This window comes from Xiphophorus hellerii, chromosome 2 (genome assembly GCF_003331165.1).
Source record: "Xiphophorus hellerii strain 12219 chromosome 2, Xiphophorus_hellerii-4.1, whole genome shotgun sequence".
Taxonomy (NCBI): domain Eukaryota; kingdom Metazoa; phylum Chordata; class Actinopteri; order Cyprinodontiformes; family Poeciliidae; genus Xiphophorus; species Xiphophorus hellerii.
Window position 1 is genome coordinate 6159658 of NC_045673.1, and position 21511 is coordinate 6181168.

At 37.8% G+C, this 21511-nt stretch overlaps 1 protein-coding gene across 1 annotated transcript in view; it reads right to left on the minus strand.

The window, feature by feature from the left end:
• The window catches only part of LOC116711197 (homeobox protein aristaless-like 4), a 32904-nt gene extending 12809 nt beyond the window's left edge, over positions 1–20095 (minus strand). Inside the window, exons 1-2 of the mRNA XM_032550598.1 lie at positions 19384–20095; positions 3446–3759 (exon numbers count right to left, since the gene is read on the minus strand). Coding sequence (XP_032406489.1) covers positions 3446–3759; positions 19384–19705 — 636 coding nt within the window. The 5' untranslated portion in view covers positions 19706–20095. The remainder of the gene's footprint in view (positions 1–3445; positions 3760–19383) is intronic.
• Between the last annotated feature and the right edge of the window lie 1416 nt (positions 20096–21511).

Sequence of the window (21511 nt, forward strand, 5' to 3'; positions counted from 1 at the left end):
TCACATGAGTGATTACAGAGAGCTGCAGCAGGACTTTATGAAGACATTCATCACCAAACTGAGGATGAAACCGAAGGACTCTAATGGTGGCGTTTAGGCTCCGAACATCTGTAGTGTTCGTTTCAATTGCAGTTCTGCTGGAGATGAAACAGATTCTCCAGTTGCTTGGCGCGCTCCGAGTGCCCCACAGTCCTCAACGATTCAACATCCCTGGACTTTGTCTCTGTGGACCTTCAGTGAAAATTGTGGCATTTTAGTCTTGATTGCACGCATATCTGGGGCCTGACTTTTTTTAATTTTTTTTTTTTTAGAAGTTTGGGTCAAACCTCACAGCAACTCTGCTGCATAAGATGAAAAACTTAATCATATTCATCTGGGGAACGGACAGGCCTGTGTGAACGCTACGAAAATGTGCTTATTTTACTGTACCACCGCGAGGACCAGGCCAGGTTCCTCCGTCCCTGACTGTGTCTCAGGCTGTGTGTGGAAATTGAAACTGGCATCTCAGAGTGTCTTTTATATCCATGCCAAACGGCTTTGATGACTTTCCATGTGTTTTCCTTGCGTGCCTCCAGAGCACGCAAGGAAAACCTCCGGTGAAGTGGTTTGAACGTGGTAGTTGCTGCAGAGAAACCCTTGGCCTCTGACCTTCATGTGAAGTCTGCACCGTGTAAGTGCAATGAGCAGAGTCTTCCCCCGGTCCCACCCACCCGATGCTCTGATCTAAAACTGGCAGGGGGAAAGAGAGATTTAAAACAATAGGCCTCGCTGTTCTGCTGATCAAAACAATCTCTGTCAACGTGCCAGAGTTGAGTCTCTCAGCGTTTTCTATCGGATGAGGAGTGATTATCAGCATTCAAACAACAACTATGCAGCAAGAGACGCTTCAGCATTCAAGGGACAATCTTCTCTGGACAGGAGCAAAACCATCAACCAATTTTAAGACTTGCACTGCAAATAAACAAAATTTTACCAAGTATTTTTGGTCTAGATTCTGGTGCAAATGTCTTAGGAAATAAGTAAGTACATTTTTAGCAAGATATAGGAGCTTAATTAGAGTCAATTATTAATATTGATTTTTAAAAAAGTGCTAGTTTTACTGGCAGATTATTTCACTTATAACATGAGAAGAATGTCTTGTTATAAATGAAATAATCTACCAGCAGAACTAGAACTTTTTCATCAATATTAAAAAAAGTATTGACTTAAAACAAGCTCCTATATCTTTCTGAAAAGTTACTTGTAAGTTAGTTTTTGCTTTATTTCAGCATACTAAGATATTTGCATTAGAAACTACAAAAATAAAATTTTGTGTTTTTACAGTGTGGTCCTCCTTCTATGACCACTTATTATTGTTCCTGCTATGACAAACAGTCATATTTAAACTTAGCAGTCAAAAAGGATAAAACTGTTTCATGTAATATAAAATCTTCATGCCAAAACCGAGCTGACCTGGTAATACAGCAGCCCTTTTGTCCAGATGTATATACAACCTAAACATAGTGGTTAGTTTGTTCTTTTCTGTTACATGAAACCATCCTGACATTTTCAATTAGCAAACAGGCGCATATTTAGTTTGCTGGTCTGGTGCTTGTTTTGGTCATCTGAGGCTCCAGAGTCCTGTAAGATTTTAGAAAGGTTGCCTCAAGGTGTTCTCTCTTAGCTTAATCTATTTAATACGGAGGCCCCCAGGGGACATAGGGAAAAGTTTCTTTTGCATTCCCTCACAATAAGTTTTACGTTCCCTCGCAATAAGCAAATACATCCTGGTCTATTTTGTAGACAACCACAAATGTCAATTTAAAATTGCAAATATATACACAATGTGAAAACATGTCTATATATTCTTAATTTTTTGGTGCAAAAACCTGATTGAAAATGGATTTATTCACTGCATGTTTGTGTAAGGTTGCGATGGAACTGCACATGAAAACGGCTCTTTATTAACCACTCAGACAAAAAGACACGATCAAAACTGAAATAGTCCAAATAGTTTCTTCCTAATGGAAAGTTTCTGTTTCCTTCCCTTCTAAGACAGAAAGAGCCCATGTTTGGGCCGTTTTGTTTTTGCATTTTGCACATAAGTTTGTGGTGCAGTTCTCTCCTAAAGAAAAAGATATAAAACTTCAGAAATGAGGTGCATGGAAAAACCTTTTGAAAACCTCCTTTTATAGCAGAAAGTACCGTGGTCACCGGAAGAAAGACTTTCAGTATTCAGTTATGCTGCATGAACTGATCAGTACATTATTGTGAAGGAACGCAAAAGTTTTGTGAGGTAACGCAAAAGAAAAAAAATCCTCCATGTCCGTAGTTTAAAGCTGATCAGGTTTTGACAACAAAACAATCTGGTTGGGTTTGAAAACATGATTTTTATGTAAACCACAGTTTTTTTTACAAGTTTGAAAGTCAGAGATGGGTCAAGATCCTACATACTTATTGGCACCCTGGGAAGAAAACATGTTTACTTTCAGATAAACTGCTAAGAAGATTTTAAGCTGAAGTTTGGTAACAGATTTGAAAAAAGACTTTTACCCTTTAAAATCCAACAGGTATCATTGTCCAGGCTTATTTTCCACATTTCCAAAAGGTTTAAATGTTTTAATTATTTCTCGGAAAAATTTAGCTAACTGTCTATTTCCTTGTCTAACATGAATGGCATGTTCTTTTTGAGAATGTTGTTAAATTCCTAAATTTGTCTCTTTGTCTCCTTTTGTGTATTCCACTGGAAGATAAATTATATGTGATAAAAGGTTCCTACACTTTTAAAAAGTATTTATTTTAAGTGAAAGGTATAATACTTAATTTCCATTTTATTTCAAGAATTACTCAACATGCTTACAACATCGGTACAGTTGATACCATTAAAAAAATTTTTGCATATTTTTTTCCATCTGAAAACAAACGTCGCCCACAAAAAGTTAAAAAATCTCATGATTTTGCAAGACTGTAGCGCTGCAGTAAAAATGTTGGTAACAATAAATAACACAACTCACAGGTAATACTGGTACTTTTCCAGGAATTTGGATAATATTTTTTGAAACTTAACGAAACGTACATAATTTTCTGGAACTTTCAAAGACGTTCCTGATTACTTTCCTGCTGTCTTAATCATGATAAACTAAAATACCTGCTTAATTCTGAAAAGCTGCAGAAAAAGAAGTTAGTAGGTTCGATGAAGTACCTGATAAGCTTCTGGAAAATACCTCATCAGTTTCTGGAAATATCCTTGCAAATATTTGCAAAGTACCTGCCAAATTTCTATGAGGTAGTCATACAAATTTATGGTAAAGTCTGTTATAAGTTCTGCAAGGTGCCAAGTAATCTCCAAGCTCTGGGAAAATATGGTCTGTACCGAGTGTTACCAAGGCATTTTGGAAACACAAAATGGTGACTTCAGTCCAGGGAGACTGAAATTACGTGGGGAATATTTCTTTTTTACTCTCACCTGAACCCGAGCCTCTGTCAGGTCCGTCCTCAGCGCCAGTTGCTCGCGAGCGTAAACGTCTGGGTAGTGCGTCTTCTGGAAAACTTTCTCCAGCTCTTCCAGCTGGTAGCTGGTGAATGTCGTGCGGTTGCGTCTCTTTTTGCCTTTGTTGCTCTCCGCCTCGCTTTTCTCCAGTGGGCTGGAAAGGTCGGACCCCGAACGCTCGCTTGGCCCCTTCACAACGGGCTCCTTCAGGTTCAGGTAGCTGCCCTCCATCCCAGGAGGATCAACACTTGGCGGAAGCTCAGACTCTGTCAGGCCGCTGTGGTCTTTTCCTGTATGTGTAGGGACAGGATGGGGAAGAGAAATTTATGAGGCTATTACCAACATATAAAGGGAAGTTGCAAAAATGTGACCTTTAGATATTTGGGAATAAAATCTGGACTGCAAATTGAATAGTGGCCACTGGAACAGTTGAGTTTTCTAAAAACTTCTGCAAAAGAAGGAGAGTCGACACTTGGCAGATGCTAAAGGGCAAAACTCAGAATACATCACATGAGTTTGGACTGTTGTATTTCTTTGGTCCTACTAGAAATATGAACAAATACAGATTTTAAAAACATCAGGTTATTGTATAGCAGCTATCGACTTAGCTTGTTAGCTAGAAACATAATCATGTTTGTTGGAAAAATGAACATTTTGTCTGGAAGATAAAAATTTAAATTTCTTGGAAAAATAAATGGCTGCTTAAAATGATTTGTGCTTAAAAGATGACTTTTATTTCGAATTTTTGTCCAGCTTTTCTGATATTTTTTTTATTTTTGACTCATAAATTCGACAGACATTTGAAAAATGAAGATCTGTTTATTTCTGTGATGTCTGATGCTTTTTTATTTCATCTTTATACAATTACGCTATTATGGATTCTTTAATATTGGATGATATCGACCACATTTTTCAATATTATAGAGTTTTTACTCATCCAAATGCCCACAAATCTTTTATGAAACTGTCCCCTTCCCTTTAACACAGTTCCAAATCTGAGACACCTTGTAGTTTCAGGACTTGTGGGAAAATAATAAAACCTACCTACATAAACATATTTATCCTTGATTAAATAGTTTAGCCTTCACAATAAAAAATTGAAAACAGACTCTGGAAAAGGTTAGATATGAACGGAAATCCTGTGGGAACCATGTGCATTTTCTCACTCATGTTTTATTTAGAGACCTAAAGAAATGAGCATAAATCTCAATTGCTGAGAAGAAGTGCCTTCTTTTTTCTTGTTTGAATGGTTTGTCACAACACATTGGTAGTGACCTGTGACATGACCTACAAAGTCCCCTCCCTATCATCTCTCCATCATGTTACGTGAAATCCGAGCTACGTGAAATCTGCTCCATCTTGAGATGTGTTTGGTGCAGAGTGCCGACGTGGAGGGGGGAGAATCGCTCTAACTACTACCACAACCAGTCTTACCCTGTCAGATGTAAACAACATTGTGTTTGTCGCCTTCGATTTCTTGAGCATCCATTTTGGGACAGAACTCGCTCTGTTCCCGTCGGGCCGCGCCGCCTTTTTCTGTGTCTTTCTGAGGAGATGAAGAAAGCTGTGCCTTCTGCTTCAATAAACAAACAGCCATGTGAATAAATAAGCCAAGGGGCTCTGGTTGCAGACCGGCGAGAACACTGAGCTCGGTCAGCCTCTGTTTGCCTTTCCTGCGATGGGGAAGGGGAGCACCTCATCCTAAATGCACTGGGCGTTTAACTTCTCATCATAGAAACACATCTGTGGCTCTTATGCATCCAATTTTATTTGCCCGTATGCATGTATTTTAGTTTGTCACTTTGTATTTCAGTTTGGAACAATGAAACTACTCCTTACCAGCTGTCGAGGGAAGCAAAATTATAATTTCTGGCAGTTGTGAATCTTTTTTTTTTTTTTCTTGTTGATGACTAAATATCTTTGGACTGATGAAGCTAGGCGGAGGCTGTCAGCAACATCCATGTTTGTTTTCACAGATTAGCTCTGCTTTGGCGAGAGCCTCCTTCAATGAAATGTCAATATCTATTGGCCGAAAGCTGCAGCAGCCCTCCCCCGGACTCTGTCTCCAACCTGTCCCAGCTGAGACGCTAATGGAACAGCACAGCTCTCCCAGCTGGAGTTCATGACCTCAGATCATCACGATCTACCTGTCAGACCTTTTTATGGTCTTCCCGCAAGCAGATGTTCTGACATCACCAACCCCTTGAATTTGGCCTCTTCTCCTCATGCACTGTGCAATATTTTTGTTTCTCCCCCCTTGAGGAGGAAGCATAGCTGCCATGTTTGTGAAGAAAGACAGGTCAAGTCCAAGTTCCTGCCTGGCATTCGTGTCCGTGAGGGGAAAATACAGCTATTCCCCGTGAGCAAGGCCCATATCCTGTCAGGCTGAAGGGCACATGGGTGCACTGAGCACGGGAGCAGGAAGGTGTCCGGAAATATTTAGGATTCTCATTTCGTTTTATCTCCATTTTGGAATAAATTTATATTTACTTTTCTCATAAAGAAATAGTTCAATGTTTATATATGTATATAAAAAAACACTATGAACAGCAGCTTGCTTTCAAGGGGACGTATTATGCTAAATTATACTTGCATTTTGGCTTCTTCTGCTTCTAAAAATCAGCCAAAATGCTTTAAAAAAAACCCCACACAGTTAGTTTTAGGCAATAAGTTAATATTTTTTGGTCTCTGGAAAATGACCCGTTTCAAAAACCTCTTTAGTGTTACACACTCCAGAGCTCTGGAGTTACACTACAGGCACTTCCCGTTACCTAGCAACCCAAACTGAGCTCCAGGAGTTTGATCAACTGGTTTTATCGCTGTATGCACTGTACAAGTATGTTATTTTTGGCTAGCTATTCAGAAACCACTTGCTGCATTTTTGTTGGTTGTGCAGAAGGCTCCTCTTCTACTGTTCAAAGATGTACGGTTGTATACTTGCGTATCTGCTTGCAGCCATTTTCATGTGTGAATGTAAACGTTGAGTTGTGGGGCGTGACCAGCAGAGGCCATAAACAGCTAATTCTGAAAGGAGATCAAAATGGGCAGAACTGAGCAGGCTGAAATCTCTTTGTGCAAGAAAATGTAATGAATATGTTTTGTGTAGCCCATAGACCTATCCTAATCTGTGCAAGGAAGCATAAAAGGTCACCCTTTAAACTCAAAATGCAATAAACATAACAAATAAGACAATATTTTAACATTAAACTGTTGCTGTGTTTGCTGAGACACTGAAAAACGTGTCGCATGAGGATAAAAGAGGAAAATTAAAGAGCATTTTGTGGAATATCAAGTCCTTTTATGGTTTTCAGGAACATGCGTTTCTTTTGCTGTCTCTCCCTGAATAGTACACCATAATTGGGATCAAATGTGTGGAATTCACCATTTTGTACTGTGTGAGGACAGATAAGGTTTCCTTTAATGTAATCGTAGTGTATTGTCTTATTTTATGTTTAACAGCTGAATAAATCCAATGCTTATTCTGGTGTCAGTTAAACAGATTAACATTTAAAAGTGAGTTGATCTTCCTCAGTGCAGACTGAGAATCTGCATAGAAAGGCAAGAAGTTAAGCAACATTTATAGGGTCACTGTTCAACAGCTATGTAGCATCTATGTAAGTAAGTCGCAGTAGAGCATATGTGAATTATATATGCTTTCTCAAAGAAGCAAAATAATGTTCGAATTCTAAATATTGCAGCAGGCTGTTTTAGTCGGAGATCAAACTGCATGCTACAAGGTCAAATGCACAGGAATCAGTAAGGCAATGGTGGAAAGTTATTTACTTAAAGCTGGTATATACTCACCTGTAAACAGCTGCATATCAGAGGAAGCAGAGAATCAGGAAATGTCTTTTTTCTATATCCTCATACTTAAGTTTTACACCCTGTTGCTAATGGTAATCATTAGCAGCAAGCTAATGGTTACTTGCTGCTAACCAGCAAGTAGCCAGCTAATGGTTGTTGCCATTAGCTGGCTGCCAAGCTGCCATTAGCCTGTAACCATTAGCAAATTTACTTTAATGGAGTAGAACATGAGATAAAGGTTTTACAGATTGTAGGAATAGTTCATAAAATCATGTTTTAGCTTATTTAAATAAAAAAACGACTGCATTCCAGTTTCGATTTCATGCTACCAGTTTATTCGCTGTTGCCTTCCAGCATTAAGGCCTTAAATTTGGGAGCAGTTCACTTTCTGTGTGTCCAGTCAAGGCTTTCATAGAATAAGAGCCTAGAATGGTCACAAAATGCTTGGTCTGTTTTAGAAGCAGTAGACAAATGGAAGTACAAAAACTTGCAAAATGTGAATTTTGCACACCTTTAAATGAGGTGTTACCATCTAATATCCTCAGGGGACTGCTAATGACCCAATCATTTCCATTAGGTGTATTGTTAAAAAAAAAAAAGAAAAAACAACAACATGGGAAACAACCCTGAACTTTCCATTGTTAGATGATTACAGGTGGTGCATCATCATCTACCCTCATTTCCTGTGTCAATAATCATCAAATTATGTAAACATGATGACCGTATAAAAGATCATAAAATAGATTTTTAAATAAACCACTATAGTGTTTTATTAAGGCAGCAGAAATATTTTTTTTTCTCGACCTCTCTTGGATTATGCATTAGCTTCATCCTGCAGGCCTAGACAAATCTTTTAATTAATGATGATCCCAGGAGGTAGACTGTTTGCTTATCAGACACTGTCCGTTTTAACAGAACCTTCCTTTAAAAATCCTGAACTAACCCTTAAATACAACCTTCCAAACACAAGACTTTTATCAACATCTTTTTTATGGCTTCTTCAAGACAGCCAGTTCTTCTCTTTATATGATCCCTAAAATATGCTAGAAACGTCCCTTTTTTAGCCAGTACATCCTGTTCAGATTTAGTCAGAACAAAGACATCAAACGTTAAGCCTTTTGTACCACTTCGGATCAACGCTGACAACCTCATTTAAATATGAATTAGACGGAGAAAAGTATGCTGAATGTAAATCTGACCAAATTGAAAAACCAGACATGTGTAATACATTTAACAAAAAGCACATTTTCTGTCACATTACTTCAATAAATTTGTGTAAAATGCTGGTCATGTAAAAAAAAAAAAAGTTATAATGCCATTATCAGATAGCAAGACATAGACTGTTCAGACTCACCACTGAAATCCCATCTTATTAGAAAATAATGCTACTAAAAATACAGATTCAGGAAGTGTAAAATTGTTCCACTGAGTTAGGAGCTTTGCTCAGAAATAAACAATATCCTAGGAATGAAAATCTGGCATCCAAGCAGGCACCTTTCAAACGCGTAAGATGGAGATTATAATGTTATTCAGACAGTACCTGCAGTGGGAAAGTCAAGCTGTTCAACTTTAACAGATCTTGAGCTTCAACAAAAATTAAATAACACCTTTAGCAAGTTTTGCATGTGTAAAGTCCTGATATTTATCTCCACAAAACTCTGCACTAATCAACATATTTTCTCTGTTATCATCTCGTCTCTGTTGCGCTAACCACACAGAGGCATTTGCCACAAGCATTTTCAAGTTTTCCCCCGCATGCTGAGCTGTCTCTTCTGGAAAACACAGCCATCAGACAGGGCTTTCTTTGGGAAGCCAAAATTCCTCTACATTGGCTTTGAATTTTTTTGGCATTCGAAGGAATGTGTTTTTTTTGACAGCGGTTCTCTTTGCAGCGCTCGTCAACATGCCGTTTACACACATACATGTATGCGAACGCGCTGAACTTCGCCAGCTTGTCCCTGTTCTGTGACAAGCTGCAGACCGCTTCAGTTAGCCGGGGTCAGATGTTTACTAGGGTCAGCAATTTAATCACTGCTGAACACAGAGAGAAAACATCAAAGTGTAATTTAACTGGTTGTAAAGCAACAGGGCACCCTCTTAGTTTTTATGGAATGGGACAGGGAGGGTCAAGTGAAGCCAAATAAAAGAAACACTATAAATTAGTAACCTGGGGAAGGGTTAATGACAAAACACTAAATAGGGGAAGGGAATGCTTTTAAACGGAGTGCACTAAAAAAAAAAAAAAGCTCCCTCTGAACACTTAAAGTTGATTGCTGTTTGCTGCAATGGCTCTCCATGTATCACACCTTATATGAAGTAAATACAAAGCAAATATCCCATTAGGTTTGGCTGTCAACAGGTGACAATGAATTTATGTCTGCCGACGTGTTTCATGCTGGATTTTTGTTTTCCGCTGCTCAGGGTAAAGCCTGATGCTGAGCGTTGTTTCCTCAGTGGAAGGGAGGCTCCCAGATGTTCCTAAGGAGAGATCTACGCGGCTCAGAGAAGAATGCAGATTCCCTGGGAACCGGAGGAATCATTCTGCTAAGCCTTGAGAAAAACTGGCCTCCATACCGTCACTGCTGGCCCAGTAGAGCACAAAGTTAATTCAGGTTAGGGGTCTACAAATTTACAGCGCATGATTGACAGCGCTATGACCCTCCTCCTGGCTCTGATTGGTTGTTCCTGGCAGACCTGTGTATTTCTGCAGCAAGCACTGGGAGAAGGCAGGTAATTAAAAAAATTACCTCTCATGTACCATAAGGTCACGACATGTTGACAGTTTTAACAAATATATAAAAAACATTTTTTAATAAAGTTACACACCACGGGTTTAGCTCAAGATGTTAGTCAACAATTGTTCTCTCTATTCAGTAAAACATAACATTGATATGTTTGGATCTGCTGCATTATTAATGAATACAGTAACGTAGTAAAAGGTAAGAACTGTCATAAGTCTTGTTGGTGGGAAAAGATTCCTGTTGTTGCAAGTTTGCTTCTATTTTTAAACAGATCAGCGAAGATGCTAATGCTAACTTGCTGGTCAGCTAACCTACTGAACCTTGTATCTGCAGTGGAGCCATTTGTAACTCAGAGAAGCAGCACAAACCTGTTGATTCAGTTTTTGGCACAGATAAACTACCAACAGATTTTCACCACAGTCTCTTACAGGCGATAAAATGTACCTGAGCCTTTTCACAGTTCAGTGTTTGCAGATTTAACTACTTACAGATTATATATTAAATATTTAAAGCTGAGATTCCTGTGCAACGGTACTTGACATGCTATTGGCTAGCATATGCAAACCAGCAGCATCCATTTTCCTTGCTATTGATTGGCTCCACCCTGGTTCTCAATTCATGGCTGATTTACAGGCTTTACCTGAACGTAGGAGGAATTCAGGTGTGTCGGCAGCAAAGTGACAGAATATTGAATCATTTAGATTTACACAGAGATAACCTAATTAATTTATTTGAATAATTTTGAATTTGAGTAAAATGATGGCATACAGAAATTAAGCGTTTAGACATTGGAGATATGAGCTTAAAGTTTTATCACTATATTCTCTGATACTATTGTGATGACAATAAAGTGCCGTTAAAAACTTTTATTCATTTTTAGGTAATCGTACGGCTGTGATTACAAGGCACAGTAATAATAGCCCCCAAAAACATGCACTGTAAAACATTTGAGCTGCATTTAGTTGCGTCTACTGTCTTCTACTCTTTAAGTCAAATAAATTTATCCAGTTTTAGATTTTGAACCTAAATGTGAGTTTGTGAAAGATAAACTTACAGCAGTAAGTTGTGTTAACTTCTTATTAATTTAGTCAAACCTCCAAGAGTTGAATAAACTAGAGTTTTTAGGTTAGCACTTAAAAAACTGAAATAATAAAGACAGGAGTGGGAACTATTTCCCAGAATGCTTAGCGGCATGTTTTTGTCTCCTGAGATGGAAGTGCGTTACATTGATCTGACTCTTGTGTTTTATTAAGGCAAATGTTCATTTTAATGCAATTCTCAGTTAGCAAAGCTTGAGGATAATGTCCTGTTCACACTAAATGTTTCTGAGCTGAATTCATTTCGATGTTTAATAAAATTCATTATCAGATCAGAAATTTAGTTCCTGCAGTTTGAAACAAGAATTTAAATTATTCTAAAGTAAGATAAGTATTTATTTTTAATTTGATAATGTGAGTAAAATAATAGAGAAATGTGGCTCTTTAACATGGTGAGGGCAGATTTTTTAGTTAAAACTCACAATTCAAGATTAATGAAGTTAAAAAACAATGTTTAGACAACTTATCTCTTGTTGTTAAATCAACTTGATGAACTTTAATTTCTGAGTTAAAACCAAATCAGTTTTCTCGTTGACTTAAATTGCATTTTCAAGGCAGCAGGTGGACTTTCATTATCAACTTAAACCACCTATAAATATTTTATTCTGCTCTTGATAAATACCTCCATTTGTAATGCGCTTCTTTAGGACACCAGCCACATATAAAAGTGTGATTTGTATCACTAAGCTACACACAGTAACTGCATTTAATCATATTTTCCAATATATTGATACGTATTGATCCTCTCATTGAACAAACAGTGGATAAAAATAACAATCCCAACAAAACAGAGAATTTTAGAGTTTTTAAACATTAATTGGAATTTGGAAATAAAAATTCTCATCATGATTAGAAATTTATCATGATAAACGATACAACAAATGCCCACCCTTATCAGATTTAACTAATTTACCCCAAAGTCTTCTAGCTAAGAGAAATGTTAATTAAAATGTAATCAAATACAATGTCTGCAAATTGCCTCACCGATGTTATCGGTTAAATTGTAAATTGTTCCAAAGCCGGTCCAGATCGGTTTGAGTCCCTTAGCAGAATTTAACTTTCTGGCCTTCAAACCAACACAACTCACCTCATAAACAAGTGGAGGATAAAATCAGCTGCACAACAACAAAGTACTTTACTCAGATACAAGGTCTTAAGTGGACAGTTACTCTTAGTTACGTTTGACTTTTAAGCTTTCAAGTATCACAGGTTAGGGTTTACACAATTACCGGTCACATGTGCAAAACGCTTGTGCCTTCAGAAATCTTATAAGTGGTGACCAGATGGGGATATTTATAACCTCTGGTTGAGGCAACGGCACCGAGATCAGAACCTCGGGAGACTCATTTAGGTGTTCATATCAAAGTTTGATTTAAAACAAAAAATATCTTCATCCTTTTGTTTAAAAAATAGTGTATATGTTCAGGATTTGAAGGATTTGAATGTAACAAACAAAACAAAAAAACATCTGATTTGATTGATTAGCACATAGTTTTTCAAACTTGGGAAGAAGTTTGTATGATTTAAAAATACTACAACTCATAATGCAAAAACATTTAAAAACTTAACAGGTAAATGCTATATTTCATTTATTGTCCTTTATCCCAAATTTATGCATAAAAAATAATTAACAGGATGTCACCTTATGTCTACAAGTTTGGGGGGAAAGGTCATTTATTGGTTCCCTGGAGAAAAATTTACATTTTAAAACTCAATTTGTGTCAATTTCTACATTTACTAACACCTTGTATCATCCTCTATATCACATGTTGTCAAACTCACGGCCCGTGGGCCAGACATGGCCCGCCACAAAATTTCATGTGGCCCTTTAGACTGAAGAAACAAAATCTTTACGATAACAGTTGTGCTTTTAAATATGATTTTATCAGTCAAATCAACAGTTTTATCTGCATTGTGCCAAATTAGACAAAGGTAAAAATATGTTAAATATCATTAAATAATTTCAAAAACTTCTCATTGAATGCAGAAACAAATATTTATTAATTTTTTAACTGTCTTTTAAGAAGTCGTTTTATCAACACATTCCACCACAAACGGCCCTATAAAGACATTTTTGATCTTGATGTGACCCAAAATAAAAACTAGTTTGACAACTTTGCTAAGATGAATTCAGGCAACTTGTTCATATTCAAAACTTTAACTTTGCAGTTTCAGAAAAAGAGACTTTCTAATCTTGCAGAATTATTTACAGATAAGTAAGACATGTAGAAACTCTGCAGCGTGTTGAGGTTTTACCCCTGCGTAACATAACAACCATATATTAGCTGTCTATAAATTAATATATTTATTTGGATGTGCAGTACTTTTACATCTAAATGTTGCACTTTGTGGCCATGTGATTGTGCAGTTTAGCAGCTCCTCCATTGTTAAAATGAGCAAATATTGACGGATTAATTCATATTTGTGCCAAGTGAGTCAGTTTAGTGATTCAAGATTTGATTTTGCAGATAAATTGAAGAGTTATTTACCTAGTATCTGACTATCTTATCCTCAAAAAGTGAAATACTTTGAGTATAAAATGAATTATTGTAGCCTGATATTTCTAAAATCTTTATTTTATTTATTGCATCACAAAATTAAACTTCATTTTCCAAAATTTCTTTCCCTAAAGTCTGCCTTTGATTTACACAAGCGCAAAAATCATTCACAAACCCAACAGATTAAGATTTAAAGTACTGTTAAAATGAGTTTTACCAATTGTTTCTTTTGAATCAAAGTGCTATGAACGTCTTAGAGCAGTCCATCCTAAGTTCTTACATGATTGACAGAAAATATGAGAGAGTAAAGATTAGGGTGATGGTAAGGAGCCTCTCCACCAAACAATAATGAAGATACCAGCATTAACAAGAAAAAATGTTCTTAAGTCAAAACTAAACACCAGTTTGTTAGTCTGGTATAAAAGCTACTGTATGTAAATGTTGCCCTGCCTTCTTAATGCTGCATTTAAATTGTTTTGTTTTGTTTTTAAAGTTGGCTCTTCAGGTCTTTATTACAGTCATTTCTAACACTTCAGACGCCTGTTTTTATTTTATTTGTAGTGATTTTCCTGCTTGATGGGATTTTTAGTTTTTCCTCCTCGATTAAAAGTGCTTTCTTTTACTTTTATTCATAGAAGCTGTTTAGGTTACATAAGAGCAGCATAAACATTTATGGCGTTTTTATTAGAATGTAAATAAAAACTCATTTAAACTTTTTTATTGTTTCTTTCGTCTTTTGGGAGACGCTTGTGTCCTTTGATCTCAGGGACAAATTTATTTAAAACTATTTTTATAGTTTTAAACCCAAATTTGCCATTTTTGAGTTTGAAACTTTGACCCTGCACTTTAAAACATTTGAGCTGTATTAAGTTGTGTCTACTATCTTCTACTCTTTAAGTCAAATAAATTTATCCAGTTTTAGATTTTGAACCTAAATGTGAGTTTGTTTATTAATGTAGTCAAACCTCCAAGAGTTGAATAAACTAGTTTTTAGGTTAGCACTTAAAAAACTGAAAGAAGAAAAAGACAGGAGTGGGAACTATTTCCCAGAATGCTTAGCGGCATGTTTTTGTCTCCTGAGATGGAAGTGCGTTACATTGATCTGACTCTTGTGTTTTATTAAGGCAAATGTTCATTTTAATGCAATTCTCAGTTAGCAAAGCTTGAGGATAATGTCCTGTTCACACTAAATGTTTCTGAGCTGAATTCATTGGGATGTTTAATAAAATTCATTATCAGATCAGAAATTTTGTTCCTCCAGTTTGAAACAAGAATTTACATTATTCTAAAGTAAAATAAGTATTTATTTTTAACTATATAATATTGAGAGTAAAATAATAGAGAAATGTGGCTCTTTAACTCGGTGAGGGCAGATTTTTTTATTGCATATTGTGAAATAATTATTTGATTTAAACTGCAGCATTAAGTTAAAACTCACAATTTAAGATTAATGAAGCTAAAAATCAATGTTTAGACAACTTGTCTCTTGTTAAATCAACTTGATGAACTTTAATTTCTGAGTTAAAACCAAAACAATTTTTTTGTTGACTTAAATTGCATTTTCAAGGCAGCAGGTGGGCTTTAATTTTCAATTAAACCACATTTAAATGTTTATGCTGCTCTTGATAAATACCTCCATTTGTAATGCGCTTCTTTAGGATACCAGCCACATATAAAAGTGTGATTTGTATCACTAAGCTACACACAGTAACTGCTTTTAATCATATTTTCAAATATATTGATACATATTGATCCTCTTAAATGTTTTAGTTTTACAGTGCAGTGAGAAAACATTATTTTACTTTCTGCAGGCAGAAATTTACCCTCCCAAACATTCGTTTATTACATATTCAAATTTATTCTGGTGCAGAGAACCACATGGCCGAGACTCTGGGTGTCACCTCGTTGCTTTTGTTAACCACACAATGTGTTAGCCATCAGTAGATGCATATCCTGTGACATCACCTCCACTAGCCTTTTTAAACATGGATTCTGACTGCTATATTTTGACAAGATTCCTTTCTGAAGCACCGCCAGGGCTTTTCCAAGGTTGTGTTTTGGTTTTCGAATCTTTTACACATCGCAGGATGCGCATGTGTCCCACGAAAGTTTGACTCGATGGTTGTGTTTCCTGAATGTAAATTTCAAAAGGACACATTCGAGGATCACGGAGGTGCTAGAATATTCTCCGTAGAGGAAAGAGTTTTCAAACTGCAGCAATTATTGGCAGCCGCAGCTTAAAAGTAAAACCTAAGATTCAGCAGTGAGTTCACTTGCATGTAAACAGCCTCTGAAGCACAAAGTGAGGCTTTCCCAGAAACAATCTCATTTCTCCAGAGCCTCTCAAATCATTACCCAATCTCCGTGTCCGTTTCTGACTCTCTGCTTATTTGCACAAAGTATTGTTGAGACAAGGTTATGTAAACCAGTCCCACTTTGTCATCTCGGGGACTCTGTAGCTTTGGAGATCTGATGTTTTGGGGGAGTATGAATAATAACCGTAAGGAGTCAGTAATGCACATCTGCCTTACATTAATCCAGACCTCTCCTGCGGAGCTGACCTGCATTCCTGAGCTCTCCATCAGCTCCAGGGGCATTTATTTCATTCAGCCCTCCGCCAGCAGGTAAAGCGGCCCCGTCTCCGTCCACACATGGTTGGACAGATTAACGGCCTTTTAAAGGAACTTCCCCCACCGACCTGGTCATCCAGAAACAGCTTGCAGAAATATTCATGCACCGTTATCTTTTTCCTTACAACCGTCACATTACGTCCACAAAAGTCCATTTTATGTGAACGATTAGAAAAGTTGCACATGAATAGGAAGATTTTTTTTGTAAGAAATTAATCTGCAACATGTAGTCGGCACGTCCACAGCATGATGCTGCCACCACCATGTTTCACAGTGGACATAAAGAAGTGGGTAGAGGCAGCCAAACAGGTCAAATTGATCTTATGTAGTGTGTTTATTGAGCTTTCTGCTAGGGATGCACAATATTATCGGCATTGTATCGGTATCGGCCGATATCAGCTGTAAAATTTAATATCAAACATTCCTTCAAAATTACCGTCATAAAAGATGTTTCTATATATCAATGATGCCTGCAGCACAGCTCAACGTCATGACAGCGGGAGAGCCGGACCAAGTGACAATGTCAATGATGTGGAAGTTTTTTTAAAGTGTCGGAAACTGATAGGAGAGCTGCTATTTGCAATGACTGCTCAGCATCAGTGATGCGAGGAGGAGCGACAACAAAGTCCTCGAACCTAATGAACCATCTCAGGAACCGCCATCACGATGAGTTCATGGTGGCCAAACGGAAAAGAACCACGGAGAAAACCCCCCACCAGCAGTCCATCCTACAAGCTATGGATAATCATCGGTATTTGTATCGGTTATCGGCCAATTTTAGTACATCGAATATCAACCAAAAATCCAATATTGTGAATCCTAGCTCTCTACGTAACATGTGAACAACAAATTAAGCTTTTAGTTTTCCTGACAAGATGATTGACATTTGAGCTGTTAACAGATTGTCCCACCTGAGCAGAGGATCTCTGCAGCTCCTCCAGAGTTACCATGCCCGCCTCTTTAAATAACACTCTCCCAGCAAGACGACTCTTAAAACCAATTCTGTGAGTTCTGAATGAAATTTGTTTCAAAGGATTTCATTGTAGGGCCTCTGAGTAAAGGGGGTCTGAATACATTATTATTGACATTTCGCACTTTCCAGATTTTTGTTTGCAAAAAAGTTAGAGAAACATGCATCTTTTTCTGTCTACTTCCACAAAACTTTAAATACTTTAGCATTATCAACAATGTAAATGCTGCAAATATTCCTATAGTCACTTTAGCTCACATCTTCTTTGGAAAAAAAATCGGATTGTAGCCTATATGCCCAATTAAAATCTTAATAGATTGTTAAATTCTCTCTTATGGAGTTATTTTATGTTTTTAGCGCCTTTTAATGTGAAATCGCAGACACAACCCGTCTGGATCACCATGCCAGCAGTAAACTCCCCTCAGCGCATCATGAGGTGACTTTTGTCACCACGTCGCAGATAAAGCACCAACCAGCGTTGAGTAATATATCTCCCGTCGAGGACCACACATAACAGCACAACCCTGTTGACGCCTGAGGCTTTGGCAGGCGCCCCGAAGCATCCTCCCCAGAGCCACGACGCCTTCATCTGGCTGCAACATTTTCAATAACAACATTGCGCAGCGCGTCCTCGAGGGAAGCGTGTTGGGTTTTAATGGCGGCGTTTAAACGAGCCTGTCAGTGCACTTGCCAAATCTACTCGCTTTCAGCGCAGGCAGGGATTCTCAGGCTGGAGAAGTGACAGGCCAGGCCGAGACTGAGACGGGATCTAGTTGGTTCTTATGGGGAAGGAGAGAGGAGTAGATTGGACTTCATTCTGGCAAACTATGTGAAAGAAAGAATTAGAGAAAGAAAGAAAGAAAGAAAGAAAGAAGGAGCACGGCTGGCTGAGAACGGCTGCAGACTACAGGGAGCCATCAGGTTTCTAAAAGAAAAGTAGTAACACACAAACCATAATAATAATAATAATAATAATAATCAAGCTTAGATGTTTATTTATTTCCCATGTTTTTTTTATTTTTTAAAAAAGCTTTGATAAATGTAATTTAATAATGTCTTCCTGCAGCATCACGATGAACATCTGGAGTCTAATTAAGATCTAAAGGCGCCAACCAGTCTAAGGCTCGATGCTGAATGAATGACGAACTGTGGATGCTGTAAATATGAGCAGATCTCCTCTCGTAATGTGGTTTTTTAAAAATGTTTCTGCAAATAATAACGCAGATCGATTTAAATTTGAAATCACGCATAAAGGGTTTGTTGTCTTTGCTCGGCTTTTGGAAGCAGAATCAGCTTAAAGATTTATTTTTAAACGTAACTTTCTTAGAACAAAAAAGTCAGAAACTAATATTTTATAGTTGGTAGGAAGCCTGTTTAACTGATCATCTGGGACTTTTGTGGCCCATAAATCAACCTCTATATTTTGGCTTGCGAAGCTTCTTGTAATAAATTCCCCCTCCCATATTTTTTTAATTTCATATCAATTTCCAATTATAAAGGCTCTTCCTATTTAATATTTATATTATCTTACCAAGTTAATTCCATTTGGGGATTTTTATATAATAAGAAATGCTGGGATAGTGTCTGAATTAGTCCATATCCATTCTGTATTTATTAATTTTATTGGTTGGTTAACGATAATCCACAAAATCTGTCAGTAAAATTTAAAGGCAATAAAACCAATCTTTAGTTCAGTTTATCTCCTGTGGCGAAGCTGTTATAATTATTACTGTTGTTTTATTATAAACTTTTTATTCTATTTTATTTAATGAACTTCTGCTGTTGCAAAATGCTGCGTCTCCATAAAACAGAAAAAAAAACCAAAAACCGCTAAAAAAAAATAAAAAATGGAAAATCAGAGTCAGTGAACGCAACACGCATAGAAATAATAGACATGGCCTGAATAAAACAAACAAAAAAAAATGTCCTTAAACGATTAAGTTTCACTTGATATCCTGTGTGCATTTGTGCAAATCTTTTATGTAACAGTGCAATAAAATCAGAGAACAGCGCAATGTTTGAAATTATTTTCCTCCATAGCCTAATTAGGAGTTTCCGACCCAAACAGACCAACTAAAGCTTCCCCTGCAGAGGCCCCGGTGAGTTTCTCATCATGAATCTGTTCACCTGCCATCAGAGCTGCTGTGTTTTGTGCAAGTCTGAAGCGAACCCACCGTAGCAGGGGATGAGCGTCCCGTTGTGTCCGCTGTCCGGGTGCAGCTTGCCGCCTTCGGGTGGAGTCTTGCAGGTCGGCCGCTGCATGAAGAGCTGGTATTTGTTAAAGTTGCTCTCCTCGGTTCCGTCCAGTGACTGGCACTCTGTCTGGAAAGGGCTCCGGGAGCCTTTACCCGGAATGAACGTGGGGCTGTATTTGGTTTCGGTGGTCTGGAAAGTCCTGAAAGGATTCGCCTGGTCTCTGCTCTGCGCAGTAGACGCGCTGTAATAAGAGTCCATGGATGTCATGTCGCAGTATGAGACGCACGTATCTGCGTTCATACCGAAAAGGTTACAGTCAGGGGGAAGAAACAAGTCCAGACGCTTCTTCTTCTTCTTCTCCTTTCTCTTCTTCTCTTGCCCTCCCCTGCAGATCTTCTCTCCTAATTCTCATGCGCTGACAAAACTCACACTGACGCGCTCAGACGCGCTCGCTCTCACGCTGCATGGCGCATCTGGGACTGGTTAGAAAAAAAGCGAATCAGATGTTTTCCAGAGACCTCAGACCGAACAAATGCTAAAAGCTCCCTGAAGGTTTTGTCGGCTGGATGGGTGGAGGGTTGGGATGGGGGGGGCTTGAGAGAAAGAGAAACTCTGAAGCTGAAGCGGATTCCGCCGCATGCGGTAGCCCGGACGCAGCGCAGCGCTCCGACCTGCAGGCGGGTCTGAATGAGGCCCGAACCGACCCGCAGCCCGCCTGATGCGTTATTATGCAGCCAGTAGGGATGGGAGGTCAGGCTCCGGAGGGGGGAGCAGAGCAGGGGGGCTTTTTTGGTAAACACGCGGGAGACACAACACATGACATTAATGTAATTAGAAAATGAATATAACAGCTTTGATTCCTGTGCCGCGGCGCAGGACCTCCATAACCTCTGGCTTTTTAAAATAAAAAAAAAAAAGTATGTGTGTGCAGATATTTAAATACGTCACACATTTTGACTTAACTACTTTATTTAAGTCATAAAAGATGTGAAAGATTGACCCAAAATCATAATTGTTTCACTTGCAAAATTGCGACAGTGAGGAATAAAATGGCTGCGTTGGATGTGACTGGAACCTGCAGTGAGAAACGTGTCGGTTTGGATTTCAGAGGAGAATCATCTCAGCTTTCACTCCTTCCGCTGTAAAACAGGGAACCCTCAACATGGACTCAATAATAAGTGATTAAAACCTATTTTGCTCGCCCATAAACCGCCTGCATTGTAAACCGTTTATTGTTAAAATAACTGCAACACGCTTTTATTGTAAAAAAAAAACACCAGTTATTCGTGCAAACTTCTAATATTGCGCTACGATTCTGTGCACAAAAATTGATTTTAATCTTAAAAAAAAGAATACTTAAAAATATTCCGCTTAATTTGGAACCGATTTTATTTCACAACAGTTGTTTCTCCTGCTTAATGTGACTAAAATGTCAATATAAGTGTACATTTACAGTAACACAGAACTGCTCAGAATACAGTTTGTGGCACATAATCATTGTTTAAACAGTAAAAACTGTTAACATTTTACTGTTAAAACAACAAACATATTTACAGTGTGCGCTGTCGCAAGTTGACCGAAAGACACAGCGGGAGAAATTTGCGCCCTTTTATTTTTCTAACATTAAACAGCCGGAGAACAAGATGGGCCTCTAAGATGCTTCAAACAACTTCCCTGCAGGCAGGAGAGGCGTTCCTGCGGTAGCATAGTCTAACAGCACGAATCTATAATAATAATAATAATAACAATAATAATAATAATAGTTGAGGTCGTTCATCCAAATAAATCTGCGTAAATAAATGTGCGTAAATTAAAGAATTTTCCCTCTTATATCTCTTATTGCTATATTATTAATTATCTACGATCTCACTATGATATTCTGGGTTCATATTTTCATCATGTTTTTTTTAAATTAATATAATCGGTACGCTTATAGATTCCATATAAATTATGCTTCAATAATTTTTTTAAGTCGTCAGTTTACAATTTTGCTGTATTGTTGGTCCTTTTTCTGAATTTATGGACGTGACTCTCCTAAAAAAAAAAAAAAAAAAGACTGAACTGAATTGAATTTCCATAATTAGCGCGTTAATTAGGACGCGGGTT